General features: G+C 39.9%; 1 protein-coding gene across 1 annotated transcript; it reads left to right on the forward strand.

Annotated features, from left to right (window-relative positions):
* Positions 1-95: 95 nt before the first annotated feature.
* On the forward strand, positions 96-18,177 carry LOC133332403 (obscurin-like). The gene is made up of 21 exons (XM_061540805.1): positions 96-310; positions 632-788; positions 855-940; positions 998-1,133; positions 1,200-1,381; positions 2,340-3,761; positions 3,823-4,110; positions 4,175-4,341; positions 5,035-5,149; positions 5,212-5,448; positions 5,514-5,882; positions 6,264-6,732; positions 6,801-6,940; positions 7,009-7,201; positions 7,278-8,273; positions 8,344-8,645; positions 10,741-11,422; positions 11,488-12,307; positions 12,378-13,078; positions 14,382-16,166; positions 17,934-18,177. The coding sequence occupies exons 1-21, from the start codon at positions 235-237 to the stop codon at positions 18,172-18,174; spliced, it is 9,564 nt and encodes a 3,187-aa protein (XP_061396789.1). The 5' UTR covers positions 96-234; the 3' UTR covers positions 18,175-18,177.
* Positions 18,178-18,434: the final 257 nt, after the last annotated feature.

Consider the following 18,434-nt stretch of genomic DNA (forward strand, 5'->3'; position numbering starts at 1 on the left):
TGCCTTTTGAAAACGAAAAACAAAATTGCCACCCAAGGCAGTAGACCACGCGATTTTTCGAGAGGAGCCTCCTACGATAGTCTAGCCGATGTAGATGCATTAAAGGCACCAAGAAATGCATTAGTTGGCAGCACACTTACACTACGTCCTGAAAGTCAATTAGAAGATCGTCCTTATTCCCGTCTCTCTGTAGCATCTAATCGTACCATCGGAGCACGCTCCACCACATCCTTAATGATGGAGGGCCGTGCACCTAAATCCATTGAGAAACCTTTCGTCATTCGTATGCTACGATGCGTACAGGTTCAACGTAAGTGGTAACAATTTTCAAAATTCCAAATTTTGAAAAACAAAAAAAAAAAAAAAAAAAAAAATCAAATTTTTGAATATCAATTTTTTTGAAACAATTTTTTGAAACCTGTTTTTGATTTTTGTTAAAAACGAAAAAAAAAATACCACAAGAACCACAAGTAGTAGTGCTGTAGTTAAAAATGCTGTAGAGCTCCAGAATATTTATTAAATATTAAAAAAAGAAACAAAAATGACCCTCGGATCATTTATTCCCATTTTTTTTTAATTTGTTGTTTTTGTTCCCCTCCCCCTTTCCTTTAAAAATTTTTGTTAACCACAGCTGGCGAACCCGCCCATTTTGAAATCCAATACAAAGAAAAACCTGGCAAAGTCACTTGGCTAAAAGACAATAAACCCTTGGATGACGTATTAGCCGATCGCATACAACAAACCGAGGCTCCAATGAATTCATATCGTTTGGACATTAAAAATTGCAGGTAAGCGGAAAGGGGTTTTCATGAATATTAATTTTTATTAAATTATATTATTTTTCCGATTTGCAGTGAACGCGATTCTGGCGCTTACACTGCTAAGGCCAGCACAGGTGCCGAAGTCACCTCATGTACCGCCCAATTGGCTGTAGGCCAAGGTAAGTAAATTTTTCAAAACAAAAAAAATATTTTCCTTAAATTTCTTTTTTTTCCAGCCGCCGGCCACGATGAAAGCCAAACAAATGTGGCCCCCATTTTCCTCTGCAGCCTCAAGGATGCTGAGATGTTGGAAAATACCCAATTCCGTTTCTTGATTAAAATTATGGGCGACCCAAAGCCCAAAGTGCAATTGTAAGTTCCGACACATCTGAAATAAAGTAGAAATTTTAAATCTCCTCTCCTTTGACTCCCGCACAGCTTCAAGGATGGCCAAGAAATTTTGGAATCGGATCGCATTAACATTGTCCGTGAAAAGGACTATTTGGGTTACTATGAATTGGTAATCAATGAGGTCTTGAAAGAGGATGCTGGCGCCTATATGTGCAAGGCCGTGAATAAGTTTGGTGAGGCCTTGTGCGAAGCTCAGGTCACCACAGTGGGTAAGTGGGGAATCAAAAAGAAAAAAAAATAATAAAAAATATAGGATGGAATATCCTTCGGAATAGAGTCCTCGAAGGTCTGAGTATAGATAAAAGGTTCCTCAGAGGTCTGAGGAAATTTTTTTCTATAGAAAAAAAGAGTCCCCAGAAATCTGAGGAGTTTTTCCTATAGAAAAAAGCACCCTCTGAGGTCTAAAGAAGTTTTTTATAGAAAAAAAGAGTCCTCAGCGGAACTGAGGAATTTTTTTCTATAGAAAAAAGAGTCCTCAGCGGAACTGAGGATTTTTTTCTATAGAAAAAAGAGTCCTCAGCGGAACTGAGGAATTTTTTTCTATAGAAAAAAGAGTCCTCAGCGGAACTGAGGAATTTTTTTCTATAGAAAAAAGAGTCCTCAGCGGAACTGAGGATTTTTTTCTATAGAAAAAAGAGTCCTCAGCTGAACTGAGGATTTTTTTCTATAGAAAAAAGAGTCCTAAGCGGAACTGAGGAATTTTTTTCTATAGGAAAAAAGAGTCCTCAGAGGTCTGAGGAAATTTTTTTCTATAGAAAAAAGAGTCCTCAGAGGTCTGAGGAAATTTTTTTCTATAGAAAAAAGAGTCCTACGAGGTCGGAGGAATTTTTTTCTATAGAAAAAAGAGTCCTCAGAGGTCTGAGGAATTTCTCTATAGAAAAAAAGAGTCCTCAGAGGAATTTTTTTCTATAGAAAAAAGAGTCCTCAGAGGTCTTAATAATTTTTTTCTATAGAAAAAAGAGTCCTCAGAAGTCTGGGGAATTTGTTTCCATAGCAAAAAGAGTCCTCAGAGGTCTGAGGAATTTTTTTCTATATAAAGATGAGTCCTTAAATTTCTGAGGATTTTTTCTATAGAAAAAAGAGTCCTGAGAGGTCTGAGGAATTTTTTTCTATAGATTATTCTTTGGACTTCTAATTTTTATTTAATTTTTACCTATTTTCTCACAGAGGACAAAAATCCCTTCGGCTCGTTGGCCGGTCAAATATTGCAACCCGGCGAGAAACCTGTCTTCCAATGGAAACGCAATGGCGCACCCTTCGACCCGGAGGAACGTTTCAAGGTCCTGTTCGGCGAAGATGAAGACTCCCTCGCCTTGGTCTTCCAGCATGTCAAACCTGAGGATGCCGGCATCTACACTTGCGTTGCACAGACCAGTACTGGTAATATCTCCTGTAGTGCTGAGCTTTCGGTTCAAGGCTCTGTACAGACCCTGTACCGGGAACCCGAAAAACCCACCCTGGTCATTGAACACCGTGAAGCTAACACGCACGTAGGAGGCACTGCCATATTGGAAATGCAATGCAAGGGTTTCCCCAAGCCCGCCGTGCAGGTTAAGCACGAGGGTCAGGTGATCGAAATCGACGATCGCCACAAGTTCTTGTACGAGAGTGACGAAAGTATGTCTTTGCTGATCAAGAATGCCACCACCGAAGATGCTGGTCTCTACACCATCCACGCCATGAACGAATTGGGCGAGGATAGTTCGGAGATCACTTTGGTCGTGAAGGCACCACCCAAAATTAAGAAGGTCAAAGACATAGTTTGCAATGTAGAGGAGACGGTGCGCATCGAAGTGGAGGTTGAGGGTTATCCCAAGCCCATTTTGAATCTCACCAATAATGGTAAGGACATCACCACGGAGAAGAATGTCAAGATCAGCTCCACCACTGTGGGCAAGAGTACCGAAAAGGTCACCATTGAAATTGAGAAGATCAAGTTGTCTCAGTCCGGCAACTTCTCCCTGAGGGCCACCAATGATTTGAGTCAAACATCGGAATACTGGAATTGCACTGTGCACTCCAAGCCGGTGTTCGTGAAGTCCCTTGAAGAGGAATATGTCCATGGTGAAAAGGAAACGGTGCTGATGAGCTGCCGCATTGATGCCTATCCCGAGGCCAAGTTGACCTGGTACCAGGAGGGTAAGCAGATCACCATCGACAATAAGAAGTACTCCGTGATCCAGGATGGTAATTCGTATACTTTGAAAATCACCGGAGTGACCCGTGTCGATGCTGGTGAATATTCGGTAAAGGCTGAGAATGAGCATGGCTCTACCACCAGCAAAACTAATTTGCTGATCAAGTGTACGCCGGAGATCACCAAGAGCTTGAGGAATATCATTGTCACCGAGGGTGATACTGATGTGACCCTCAATGTGGCCGTTGATGCCTATCCCAAACCGGGCATCAAATGGTACATCGATGGCATTGAGATCGATGAGAAGCGCAACGAGTTCCGCCGCCAAGAAGAGGGCAATGACTACAAGTTGATTATGAAACAGGTCACCACTGCCCTGCAGGGTACCTATAGTGTGGTCATTATGAACGATTATGGCAAACTGCAGAATGAGTGTATTGTTACCGTGAATTGTAAGTAGAAAGTGACATCAGGAGGGGCTGAGAATGGGAACTTATGATTTTTTATCCACAGGCAAGCCCAAGATCAAGAAACAATTGAAGGATGTTGAAATTGAGGAGGGCCACACTTTGACTCTGGATACTGAAATCTATTCGGAGCCCGAGGCCACCGTTAAATGGTATATCAATGACCAGGAGTGCTCGGCTGATGCCCGTTTGAAGATCAGCCACAATACGAAGCGCTATGAGGAATATAACCTGACCTTGAATTTGTGTAAGCCTCAGGATACCGGTGTATATGAGGTTCGTGCCAAGAATTCGGTCGGCGAAAGTGTATCCAAGTGTCAAGTTAATGTGTTAAGTAAGTAGCGGATGGGGGAGGGAGCTTGCGGAACGAATATCTAATTATAATTTTATCTTTACAGCCCAACCCACCATTGACCATGTGGATATTATGGAGATGCACTCCTATGAATCCGTGCCCTTGAAATATGAGGTTATTGCCCATGGCATACCCAAGCCAGAGGCTATTTGGTATCAGGATGGCAAGGAAATTAAGCCAGATGCCAATACCGCCATTATTGTGGATGGGGTAAGTAGGACCAACTTTTAGAAAAATAGGTTCTCAGAGGGCTGAGAATTATTTTCTATAGAAAAAGAGAACTCAGTGGACCTGAGGATTTTTTTTTTCTATAAAAAAAGAGACCTGAAGGATCCTGAGGATTTTTTTTGATAGAAAAAAACACCTGAGGAATTTTTTCTGTAAAAAGAGACCTCAGGAGACCGGATAAATTTTTTCTATAGAAAAAGAGACCTCAGGCGACCTGAGGAATTTTTTTCTATAGAAAAAGAGACCTCAGGTGACCTGAGGAATTTTTTTCTATAGGAAAAGAGACCTCAGGTGACTTGAGGAATTTTTTTCTATAGAGAAAGAGACCTCAGGTGACCTGAGGAATTTTTTCCTATAGAAAAAGAGACCTCAGGTGACCTGAGGAATTTTTTCCTATTGAAAAAGAGACCTCAGGTGAACTGAGGAATTTTTTCCTATAGAAAAAGAGACCTCAGGTGACCTGAAGATTTTTTTTCTATAGAAAAAGACACCTCAGGAGACCTGAGGAATTTTTTCCTATAAAAAAAGACACCTCAGGAGGCCTAAGAATTTTTTTTATATAGAAAAGGACACCTCAGCGGAAATCAACTCTCCTGAGGCTACTTTTTCCATAGAGAAAATTGGACCTCAGTTCCTAAGAATTTTTCTTTATTGTTTTCTTCCTTCTCATTGCAGGACAAATACCGTTTGGAAAAGAAATCCTTGAAATTGGAGGATGCCGGTACCTATAAGGTAGTCATTAAGAACAAGGTGGGAGAAAAGTCCCACCAAGGTGTACTCTCCTTGTCGGGTAAGAAGACTTCGATCTCACATAAAAAATAAAATTCTAAACTCCCTGGAAACCCCCTATAGGTGTTGCCGAATATCGCAAACCCATTGTCAAGAAGGGCTTGGTAGACATCAGTACCCACAAGGGTAAACCTTTGCATCTGCCTGTGGTCTTTACCGCTGATCCTGAACCCAAAATGGTGTGGCTCAAGGATGGCAAGCCAATTGATAGCAATGATCGTCATGTCAAGATCAGTGTCGACAAGAAGGAGCTGCAACATGGCTTGATGGAGTACACCTGTACCCTGAACATTGATGAGAGTAAGTTTTATAGGGTTATCCTCACCCCATTTTTTCTAATTTTGTTTTTCGATTTCTCTTTACAGCCATCCATGAGGATAATGGCCGCTACGAACTGCAATTGGAGAACAAATACGGCAAAGTCAATATTGGCTGCTTTGCTGATATTTTGTCGAAACCAGAAATTATTGGCCTCAAGGACCAAGGTTGCATGCCAGGACAAACGGTATGCTTTGATGTTGTGGTCAAGGCCAATCCTAAGCCTAAGGTCACCTGGAGCCGTGGCAATGAGAATTTGTGCAACAATGAAAATTGCGAAGTCATTGCCGATGTTGATGCCAACAAATATCGTCTGGTCTTCCAGACCGTTGCTTCGAATGATGGTGGCACCTATACTTTGACTGCTGTCAATAATGAAGGCACAACCGCCCAGGACTTCCAACTTAATGTGCATGGTGAGTAGAATTTTCCCAGGAGATTTTTATTTGAAAGAGAACAGAGGACCAAATTTTTTCCTGTAGAAGGAAATTGAAGTCAGATTTTTTACACAAAAGAGGTTCGATTTTTTCAATAAAAATAAAAAATAGAATCTGAGAAGCCGAGGTCCGTATTTTGAGGTCAGAATTTGTTACATAAGAAAAACTATCCTCAGGATGCTGAGGTCCGATTTTTTATAGAAACATGGGCCGTTTTTTTTTCTTTAAAAATGGCCTCAAAGCACTGAGGACCGAATTTTTTCTATAGCAAAAAAATAGCCTCAGTTCCAAATCCTCCAAATTATTTTTTAAGAAATGTTCGGAGTCTTCTCTAACAAATCCGCTCTTCATTTTTTCCAGTTGAGAAACCCACCTTCATCACCCCACCCGAAGACAAGGTGGTCCATGATTATCATCCAGCCTTGACTGAAGTCGTCGTCCATGGTGTCCCATTGCCCAAATTGGAATGGACCAAGGATGGCAAACCGATCGATGTCAATGCCAAGGATAAGACCACTGGAGAACCTTTGTATCGCATCACCCAAAAAGTGGTGGCCAGCGATCAAATTTCCAGCGAATTTGAGGTTCTACATTTCAGTTTATCCGATGTGGCTAAATATGCTGCTGTGGCTACCAATGACATTGGTACCACTGAGGCTCCATTCAAGCTAACCATGATGGACTTATCACCAGTGTTCGTCAAGAATTTGGAACCCACGAAGGAGGTTCATGAAACCGAGCCATTGGTATTGCAATGTGTGGTCGATGGCAGTCCATTGCCCGTTGTGCAATGGTACAAGGATAATGAAGAGGTTAAGCCTACCGAACAGTGAGTGGAACCGAATAGGGTTAAACAGGGATTTTTTAATTAATCCGCTTCATCTTTCCTCCCTTTAGCATCAAAATCACCACCACTCCCCAGGGTCTGTGCAAATTGGAAATTGAGGAATGCCAGCCCAATGATTCGGGAGCCTACAAACTGGCCATTACCAATGAGCATGGCAAGAAGGTGGCCCTCTGTGCCGTGGCTGTTAGCCGTAAGTATAGCGAAGTTCGCCCCACATCTTTCTCAGGCTCCCTAAATTTAATTTTTTTTGCGTTACAGCCAAACCCTTGACCCCCAGCTTTGTAAAACCCATCCAGGACCAAAAGATCACCGTGGGCGAACCTTTGAAATTGGAAGCCACCGTGGTCGGTTTCCCTGCCCCCGAAATCCAATGGTACAAGGATGAGGTCTTGTTGCGTCCCAGCCAGGCCATTAATTTCATCAACAATCCCAATGGCCAGATTGGTATTAGGTAAGGCGACTTTTCCCCACCACCATACTCCAGGGACCCCTAACCCAATTTTCTCCTCTCTTCTCCTTCCCTCCAGCATCGATGCCACCACTCCCCAAGATGCCGGCATTTACAAGTGCCTCATCAGCAACAAGGAAGGTGAAATCAAGGGCGTCGCCAAGGTCCAGGTATTGCCCAAGGAAACCAAACCCGAATTCGTTGCCGAGCTCACCGATGCCCGCAGCATTGAAGGTTTCCCCGTCAAAATGGATGTCAAGGTTGTGGCCTATCCCCAACCCGAAGTCAAATGGTTCCACAATGGCACCGAGTTGTCACCCCAAGACAAGAAACATCATGCCATCATTGAAAATCCCGATCATACATATAGCTTGATCATTGAAAAACCTTCCGTGGCCGATTCTGGCCTCTACGAAGTCATTGCCACCAATCCCAAGGGCAGTGCCGCCTCCAAGGCGAAACTCTTTGTGGCTCCCGTTACCGATGAAAATGCCGCCGAAGAGGCACCCAGCTTTGTCTCCGCTCTACGCGATGTCAATGCCGATGAGGGCCAAGAACTCTCCCTTTCAGCTCCCTTCTTGGGCAACCCCATGCCCGAGACAATTTGGACCAAGGACGGCGTTCAATTGCAACCCAGTGAGCGTATCCTCATGACCTGTGACGGCAAACATGTCGGCTTGATTATCAACCCTGCCGAAACTTCGGATTCCGGTGTGTACAGCTGTTTGTTGGCAAATCCTTTGGGTGAGGACACTTCGTCCTGCAACGCCAACGTTCGCAAGGTCTACAAGAAGCCCGTATTCACACAAAAGATTACCGACCAACAGCAGGTATACGGTGGTGATGCCAAGATATCCGTCAGTGTATCTGGTGTACCATATCCGGAATTGACCTGGTTCTTCAACGATAAGCCCATTGCGGATGGCGATAAGTACTACATGAAACATGATGGTGACCATCACACGCTGACCGTGCGTGACTGCAACGATGGCGATAAGGGTGTGTACAAATGCATTGCCACCAATCGGGAGGGTAAGGATATTACCCAGGGACGTTTGGATATTGTCAATGAAATGTAAGTCCCCCAACCTACTTCCCCCTAAAAGAAATCCGTCATCTAATAAAACATTCTCTCCACCTTGCAGCAAAAAACATGCCCGTTCCGAACCACCAGTTTTCCTCAAGAAAATTGGCGATTGTGATATCTACCCCGGCATGGATGCCAAATTCACCGCCATGGCCACCGGTTATCCCAAACCCGAGGTTGAATGGTTCAAAAATGGCCAGAAATTATTCCCCACCGATAGAATCCACATCGAGACTGAGGGTAATGGCTTGATGCGTCTGTGCATCAAGAATGCCGACGAATCGGATGTTGGCCGCTACACCTGCCGTGTCTTCAATCCCCATGGCGATGAACAGTGTGAAGCTGAGCTGTTGTTCGACAGTAAGTCCAGAATAAATTTTATAAAATTATAATTATCTATGTTATCTAGATAATATGGAAAATTATCTTTATTACTTAGATAATATATAGGTATTATCTACGTTATACATATGACATCAAAATCTTATCTAGATTATGTAGACAACGTAAAATCATTATCTATGCTATCTGAATAACACAAAATCGTTATCTACATTATCTGGATAACGCAGAATAATTATCTACGTTATCTAGTGAACTTGAAGATATTATCTACGTTATCTGGATGATGAGGGATCATTATTTACGTTATCTTGATCATGTACAAACATTATCTACGTTATCTGGAAAACATATATCCATTATCTACATTATCTAGTTTATCTAGATAATGTCTACGTTATCTAGATAATGTCGCAACAATATCAATTATCTGGACGATGCAGAATTTTTAACTACGTTATCTGAATAAAATGGAAAAATTATCTACGTTATCTGGAAAACATGGAATAAGTATCTACGTTATCTGGATAACGTATAATCATTATCTATTTTATCTGGATAATATAGAATAATTATCTAGGTTATCTGGATAACATAGAATCATTATCTGGGTTATCTACATAACATAGAATCATTATCTGGGTTGTCTACATAACATAGAGTCATTATCTACGTTATCTGGGTAGCGTATAATCATTATGTACGTTACCATAATAACATAGGGCAATTATCTACGTTATCTGGATTATATAAAGTAATTATGTTCGTTATCTATAATATGTAGACATTATCTATGTTATCTGGGTAGCGTAGAATCATCATCTACATTATGATAATAACATAGGACAATTATCTATGCTATCTGTATAAGGTAGAATAATTATCTACGTTATCTGGATAATATAAAATAACTATTTACGTTATCTAGATAATGTAGAGACATTATCTACGTTATCTGGATAACGTAGAATAATAATAATATAAAATAATTATCCACTTTATCTAGATAATCTATAGACATTATCTACGTTATCTAAATAACGTAGAATCATTATCTATGTTATCTGGGTAACGTATACTCATTATCTACGTTATCTAGATATCCTAGTATCATTATCTTGATAATGTAGAGTCATTATCTAAATTCTCCGCATAACATAGAATCATTATCTACTTTATATGGATGACTTAGAAACCTTATCTACGTTATCTGGATAACTTAGAATTTTTACCTACATTATCCTGACAACGTGGAATAATTATCTACGCTATCTGAACAATGTAAAATCAATTTCTATGTTAATTGAATATCGTAGAATCGATATATACGTTATCTGAATAATGTGGAATCATTATCTACGATATCTGGATAACGTAGAATTACTATTTACATTATCTGGATAACGTGGAATCATTATCTACGATATCTGGATAACGTATAATTATTATCTACCTTATCCAGATGTCAGCTGTCATTATCTACGTCATCTAGATGACGTCAAAACATTAGCTAGTCATCAAATATGCCTTATCCACATTATCTGAATGACCTAAATCATTATCCGCGTTATCCGAGAAACCAAAAAACAATTATCCTTTATAGAAAACATATATATCATAAAAGGGTATATCATAAAAGGGTGTTTTAGGGCGTATGGACAATGTGGATAGGTGTTTTATGTTACCCACATACCATGGATAAAACATAAAAATCCTTTATATGTTATCCAAATTAAAGAAAGCCTCTTATCCATATTATCCGGGCATTATCTACGTTATCTAAGCAATCCCAAATTATTGTCCATGTTATCTGAGTAATATAAAACCTTTATCCGGCTTATCCGGACAATATAAAACCATTATCCGTTGTATCCGAATATATAACCATTATCCGTGTTATCCACATCTTCATCTGTGTCATTTAATATAAAATATGTATTATCTAGCTTATCTAAGTAATCTAAAATAATTGTCTATGTTATCCGAGTAATATAAAACCTTTATCCGTGTTATCCGAAACATATAGAATCAGTATCCTTTGTATCCAAACGATTTATAACCATTATCCATTTTAACCACTATTTCATTTCCAAATTTCTTCCTTATCCCACAGCCGTCGACAGCCCTCTGCAAGGTGCCATTGCCGATCAGTATCGTGACTACAAGAAATACAAGCACACCGGAGTGCCCAACCCACTGCCCGATGCTCCTGTCATTTTGAAAATGACCGATCGTTATTTGCAATTGGCCTGGCGCCCATCTGTGCCCAATATGCCCCGCTATCCCGTCACTTATCAAGTGGAAATGTTGAATTTACCCGATGGTGATTGGCGTACCATTCGCACCGGCATTCGCAGCTGTGCCTGTAATGTTGGCGATTTGGAACCTTTCAGAGATTATCGTTTCCGTGTGCGTGTAGAGAATAAATTTGGCGTTAGCGATCCAAGTCCATATGTACAAACTTATAGATCGAAATTGGTACCCGAACCACCAAAGACTTATACCTATTTGGCACCAGGTGTAGATTTTAGACCAGAGACATCGCCCTACTTCCCCAAGGACTTTGATATTGAATGTCCACCCCATGATGGTATGGCACAGGCTCCTCAGTTCTTGCGTCGTGAAAATGATGTCAGCTATGGCGTCAAGGGTCACAATGCCGAACTTATGTGGTTCGTCTATGGTTATCCTAAGCCCAAGATGACCTATTACTTCGATGATATGTTGATTGAACCCGGCGGCCGCTTCGATTACAGTTATACCCGTAATGGCCAGGCTACATTGTTCATTAATAAGTAAGTGTAGAGAGGAAGGAAGGGTGTGCGGAACTGGAGATACTAATTTTCTTGTTATTTTCTAGGATGTTGGATCGCGATGTTGGCTGGTATGAAGCCGTTGCCACCAATGAACATGGCGAGGCCCGTCAACGTGTCCGTTTGGAAATTGCCGAATATCCCCGCTTCACCAAGCGTCCCGAGGAAACCTTTATCATGTCCCGCAAGAATGGCCGCATTGAGGCCCATGTTGTGGGCATTCCCCACCCAGAGATCCGCTGGTACAAGGACTGGCAACCATTGGCCGAAACCAGCCGCATCAAGATGCGTTTCATTGAACCCAATGTATATATCCTGTCGCTGAGCGATTGTATCCTCAAGGATGCTGGCCTCTATTCGATTAGTGCCCGCAACATTGCCGGTAGTGTCAGCTCCTCCGTCATGGTCCACATTGAGGATAATGAGGATCAATATATCTTCAATACCTATGGACGTCATCCTTATGTTCGTCCCAAGAACTTCCGCTTCGAAGATAAATACGATATCGGTGATGAGTTAGGTCGTGGTACTCAGGGTATTACCTATCACGCTGTGGAGCGTGCAACCGGTGACAATTATGCTGCCAAGATTATGTATGGCAAATCGGAGATCCGTCCATTCATGTTGAACGAATTGGAAATGATGAATATGTTGAACCATAAGAACCTGATCCGCTTGCATGATGCCTACGATACGGAGCGCAATGTTACGCTGATTATGGAACTGGCTGCTGGTGGAGAATTGGTGCGGGATAATTTGTTGAGACGTGACTATTATCGTGAAAGAGATATTGCCCATTACATCAGGCAAGTCCTGTGGGGCCTGGAGCACATGCATGAAAATGGTGTGGGCCATATGGGCTTGACTGTGAGTACAAAGATAAATTTCCTATATCCTATGTTGTCTATAAAATACCTTCTTCTTCTCTCCCTTTCAGATCAAGGACCTCCTCATCTCCGTTGTGGGTGGTGATTACCTGAAAATCTCCGATTTCGGTTTGGCTCGCCGCATTCACACCCATGCCTTGACCACCCTGGACTATGGCATGCCCGAGTATGTCTCTCCCGAAGTTGTCAACAAGGAAGGTGTCAGCTTCTCTCACGACATGTGGACTGTGGGTGTCATTACCTATGTCCTTCTTTCCGGACATAATCCCTTCCGCGGTGCCAATGATCGTGAAACTCTGCAACGCATCAAGGAAGGCCACTGGGACTTCAGTGATTCCATTTGGACTCACATTTCCGATGATGGTCGTGATTTCATTAAACGTCTGCTGGTCTACAGCCCTGAAGAGCGTATGGATGTAAAGACCGCTTTGAGACATCCATGGTTCTTTATGTTGGATCGCAAGGTATCCGACGATGAGTATCGTATCAACACCGATCGTCTGAGAAATTACTACAACGATTTCCGTGATTGGTATGCTAATGCTTCGTGCAAACATTACTTCAGACGTCGCCGTTTGAGTGGCTGCTGGACTCATCCCTCGAAAATGGTCTATCCTCCCGGTTTGGTGTACACGCCGGAGAACACTCCCGAACGTACTCCCGAACCAAGAGTACGCACTAAACGCGTGGAGACATATTCGAAATTCTTGCATCCGGATTATGAATTGGGTATTATACAATCGGAGAGTCAGTAAGTATGGGGACCGATCACCTTTCCTCGGAAAAGAGGAAAGGAGCAGAGCTTTGTTTTTGCTACAGCTTTTATGGCAGCAGTTTTTTGTTTGCTTTAGATTGCTTTAAGGGGCCTAATGAGATTGCTCTCAACTCAGTGGGAGGAAATGGATTTTTTTCATCGAAATGTGTTTAGATAAATTATCTATGTTCATTTAGATATTATTGATACCGTATATTCTGTGCTTCGTTTATTTACGTTGTTTAGATAACATAGATAAATTATGGATACACTATCTACGTACTTTAGATAACATAGATACATTGTCTACGTTGCACAGATAACGCAGATACACCATCTATGTTATTTAGATAACGCAGACAATTTTCACGTTACTTAGATAACGTAGATACAACTTGTGTGTTATCTTGATAACATTATCTAGTATTCTTAGATAACATAGATAAATTATCTGTGTTATTTAGATAAAGTAGATACATTATCTAGGTTATTTAGATAACATAGATAATTTTTATATTTCTTAGATAATATAGATATATTATCTACGCTATTTATATAACACAGATACATTATCTACGCTATTTAGATAACGTAGATACATTATCTACGCTATATAGATATATTATCTACGCTATTTATATAACGCAGATACATTATCTACTCTATTTAGATAACGTAGATACATTATCTACGCTATTTAGATACATTATCTACTTTATTAAGATAACGTAGATAAATTATCTGTACTTTTTACATAATGTAGATACATTATCTACGCTATTTACATAACATACATATTTTTTAAATTTCTTAGATAACATAGATACATTATCTACGCTATTTATATAACATAGATACATTATCTGTGCTATTTATATAACATAGATACATTATCTACGCTACTTATATAACATATATACATTATCTACGCTATATAGATACGTTATTTAGATAACGTAGATAATTTCTATGGTATTTAGATAACATAGAAAAAAAAAACGAATCGCATAGATAATATATGCGATTCAGATGTCATAGATACATTATCTAGATTTTGTAGATGATATACATCAATTAGCTATTTCGATTTATCTGTATAGTGCAGATAAATTATCTATTTTTTGGAGTTCAAAAATCCCCCAAAGTTCCAAATTACACCCCGCTGAGTTGCGAGGGTATGAAGAAGTCGGTTGCAGGACGACTTAAGCTTTGTTTTCGCTCGCTGGCTTCAAATGTTTGATCTGAATTTCGAAAGAGAACAATTAATTAATATTCTTCTCTCCCATCGCTTTTTCTCTAGCTATCAATATGGTCCCGATACCTATCTCCTGCAATTGCGTGATGTCAGCTTCCCAGTACGTTTGCGTGAATACATGAAGGTGGCCCACCGCAGATCGCCATCTTTCGCAGCCAATGAAAGCTTGGATTGGTCTCTGCCCATTATTCGTGAACGTCGTCGCTTCACCGATATCATGGATGAAGAAATCGACGATGAACGTACTCGTAGTCGTATTAGCATGTATTCAGCTCAAGACTCCTATACCATTCGCCGCTTGCGTACAGAGTTGGGTCCTCGTCTCGATGAATATACCGAAGCTGAGGCTATGATTTCATCGAAACGTGAAGGTTATCCTCCATTCTTCCGCGAGAAGCCACAATCGCTGGCTATCACTGAGGGTCAACCTGCCCATGTCCACTGCTTCGCCGTTGGCGATCCAAAACCCAGTGTCCAATGGTTCAAGAACGATATGGTGTTGATTGAAAGCAGCCGCATTAAGTTCCACACCGATGAGGATGGTCGCTCGATTTTGCGCTTCGAGCCCGCCATGCAGTTCGATGTCGGTGTCTACAAATGTGTAGCTCGCAACAAGGTTGGTCAGACTGTAGCTAGATGTCGTGTCGTCATTGCCACGCTGCCCGATGCTCCAGATTCGCCTGAAATTTCTGCGGTCAGCGCCACCGAGATTCTGTTGCGTTGGAAACAACCACGTGACGATGGCCACACCTCCGTTCTATGCTACAGTTTGCAATATAAGCGAGCTGATGCCGATGCCTGGACCACAATTGCCGATAACATCGATCACGAGTTCTATTTGGTGCATGATTTGCAGCCAAACACCCAATACCAATTCCGTTTGGCCTCCAGAAATCGTATTGGCTGGAGTGATATGGGTATACCAATTAGCGCCTCCACCGGTGGCCACGATGCCGCCAAGATCCACATTACCAAGGCCATGAAACATTTACAACAGATGACCGAAAGTGGTCACGAAGTCTTGCCCGAGGAGGAGCGTGTCCACACCGATTATCACTGCGAACGCGAACCACCCAACTGGGTAACCGATCATTCGGTCAATGAAAAGTACAGCTTTATTTCGGAAATTGCCCGCGGTGAATTCTCCACCATTGTCAAGGGTATCCAGAAGTCCAGTGACGCCGTTGTTGTCGCCAAGATCTTTGAAATCACCGATCAAAATGAAGAGGATATCGTTGCGGAATTCGATAACTTTAAGACACTGAGACACGAACGTATTCCTGCCTTGTTTGCCGCCTACAAACCATTGAATGTGCCCATTGCCATTTTCATTATGGAGAAATTGCAGGGTGCTGATGTTTTGACCTATTTCAGCTCACGTCATCAATACACCGAACAAATGGTTGCGACCGTTATCTTCCAGCTGTTGGATGCTCTGCAATACTTGCACTGGCGTGGTTATGCCCATTTGAATATTCAACCCGATAATGTCGTGATGGCTTCGGTGCGTTCGGTACAAGTTAAACTCATCGATTTCGGTTGCACGAAGCGTGTCAATAAACTCGGCGTTCAAGTTCGACCATGCGGTAATTTGGAATTCCAAGCCCCCGAAATGGTTATGGAAGAGCCAGTATTCCCACAAACTGATATTTGGTCTGTGGGCGTTCTCACTTATTTGCTGCTATCGGGCACTAGTCCTTTCCGTGGTGTCGATGAACATGAAACTAAGCAGAATATTGCCTATGTCCGTTATAGATTTGAAAACCTCTTCAGTGAGGTGACACCCGAAGCTACGAGATTTATTATGTTCCTGTTCAAACGTCAACCACAGTAAGTTGAGAAAAATCGAAAAAAAGATATTTTTGAAAGGAATGAGGTTATTTAGATAATGTAGATAAATTATCTATGTTATTTATCTAGCTTAGATAAATTTTCTAAGGTATATAGAAAACGTATACACATTATCTATGTTATTTAGATAACGTATATACATTATCTAAACAATTCAGATGACTCTGACACATTATCTGGGGCATTAAGATAACGTAGATAAATTATTTAATGTATTTAGATAACTTTGATCATTATCTAAGGTATTTAGATAACGTATCTTATGTATTTAGACAATGAAGATATATTATCTAAGGCATATAGATAACATAGATACATTATCTAACATAATTAGATAATTTATATACATTATCTAAGACATTTAGATAACGTGAATACATTATCTAATGAATTAAGATCGCGTAGATACGTTATCAAAAATGTATTTAAACAATGTAGATACATTATCTAAGGTATTAAGATAACGTGGATACATTATCTAAGACTTTTATATAACGTGGATACATTATCTAATGTATTTAGATGACGTAGATACATTATCTAAGGTATTTAGATTATGTAGATACATTATCTACATTGTTTAGATAATGTAGATACATTATCTACATTGTTTAGATAATGCAGATACATTATCTACATTATTTAGATAACGTAGATTATTATCTAAGGTACTTGAATAAGGTATATACATTATCTAAGGCATTTAGATAGCGTATATACATTATCTAAGGTATTTAGATAACTTAGATAAATTATCTGATTTAGTTAGAGTACAGTGATATATTATCTATTTCATTTAGATACGTAAATACGTTATCTGAGATACTTAGATAACGTATATACATTATCTACATCATTAAAATTATGTCGATATATTTTCTATGACATTCAAATGATGTAGAAAAATTACTTAGATAATGTAGATAAATTATCTAAGTTATTTATACGACGTAGATACATTATCTACGTCATTTAAACACCATAGACAAATAATTTATGTCATTTAGATTTTAACAAGATAAATAAATTATCTACGTCGTTTGGACAACGTAGATACATTATCTGTGTTATTTACAACTCATAGATAAATTATCTACGTTATCTACAACTCATAGACAAGTTATCTAGTCATTTAAACGGCGTAGATACATTATCTAGGTTATTTAAACAACATAGATAAATTATCTACGTCATTTAAACACCATAAACAAATAATTTACGTCTTTTAGATAACATAGATAATTTATCTGCATTATTTTAACAACATAGATAAATTATGTACGTCGTTTAGGCAACATATTTACATTATCTGCATTATTAACAAGTCACAGATAAATTATCTACGTTATTTACAATTCATAGATGAACTATCTAGTCATTTAAACGGCGTAGAAACATTATCTGGGTTATTTAAACTACATAGATAAATTATCTATGTCATTTAAACACCATAGATAAATAATTTACGCCATTTAGATAACATAGATAAATTATGTGCATTATTTACAAATCATAGATAAATTAACTACATTATCTACGACTCTTAGATAAGTTAACTAGTCATTTAAACGGCGTAGATACATTATCTAGATTATTTAAACAACATAAATAAAATATCTACACCATTTAAACACCATAGATACATTATCTATATCACTTAGATACATATATTTTTCTATTTTTGTCGTATGTCCAGTATTCTTAACATTTCCCCTCATTTTCTTCTTCTTTTTCCCCCACTTCCAGCAAACGTCCATACACCGAAGACTGTCAGGAACACAGATGGCTGATGTCCTCCGACTATATGGTGAAGAAACGTGAGCGGGCACATTTCTTGGGCAATCGCCTCAAGGAATTCAGCGATGAATATCATTCACAAAAATCTTCCAGTGCTTCGCCCAAACTGGCCTCCATCCAAGGTGGACCAACACCATCACAGCTGCTGCGATCCAATAGCATACAGGAGGAGCTCTTCACCACCTATTAAACCCATGCATTAACCTAACTTTTTCTAATAATATTATTTAATTTATAATAATAACAACAACAAGAACAACAATTAACAATTTGTAATTCTGGAGCAAAAAAATGATGAAGGGGAAGGAGTGGTAACCTGCAACAGGAAACAACTCAGAACATTTCACAACATCTCTCAACATCATCAGTCCAAACCGCCGCCATACACAACACGTCCACACATTTCAAACAACGACAAACAACGAACATTTCAACCAAGGAAATGGAAAA

This window comes from Musca vetustissima, unplaced genomic scaffold (assembly GCF_032173495.1).
Source record: "Musca vetustissima isolate MV318-11 ecotype Yass unplaced genomic scaffold, APGP_CSIRO_Mvet_v1 utg698, whole genome shotgun sequence".
Classification (NCBI taxonomy): domain Eukaryota; kingdom Metazoa; phylum Arthropoda; class Insecta; order Diptera; family Muscidae; genus Musca; species Musca vetustissima.

Coding starts and splice junctions, on each gene's coding strand:
- LOC133332403 (XM_061540805.1), top strand. CDS start 235: ATGATGGAGGGCCGTGCACCTAAATCCATTGAGAAACCTTTCGTCATT. Junction 5,150..5,211: donor AGGTGTACTCTCCTTGTCGG/GTAAGAAGACTT, acceptor AACCCCCTATAG/GTGTTGCCGAATATCGCAAA. Junction 8,646..10,740: donor AGCTGAGCTGTTGTTCGACA/GTAAGTCCAGAA, acceptor CTTATCCCACAG/CCGTCGACAGCCCTCTGCAA.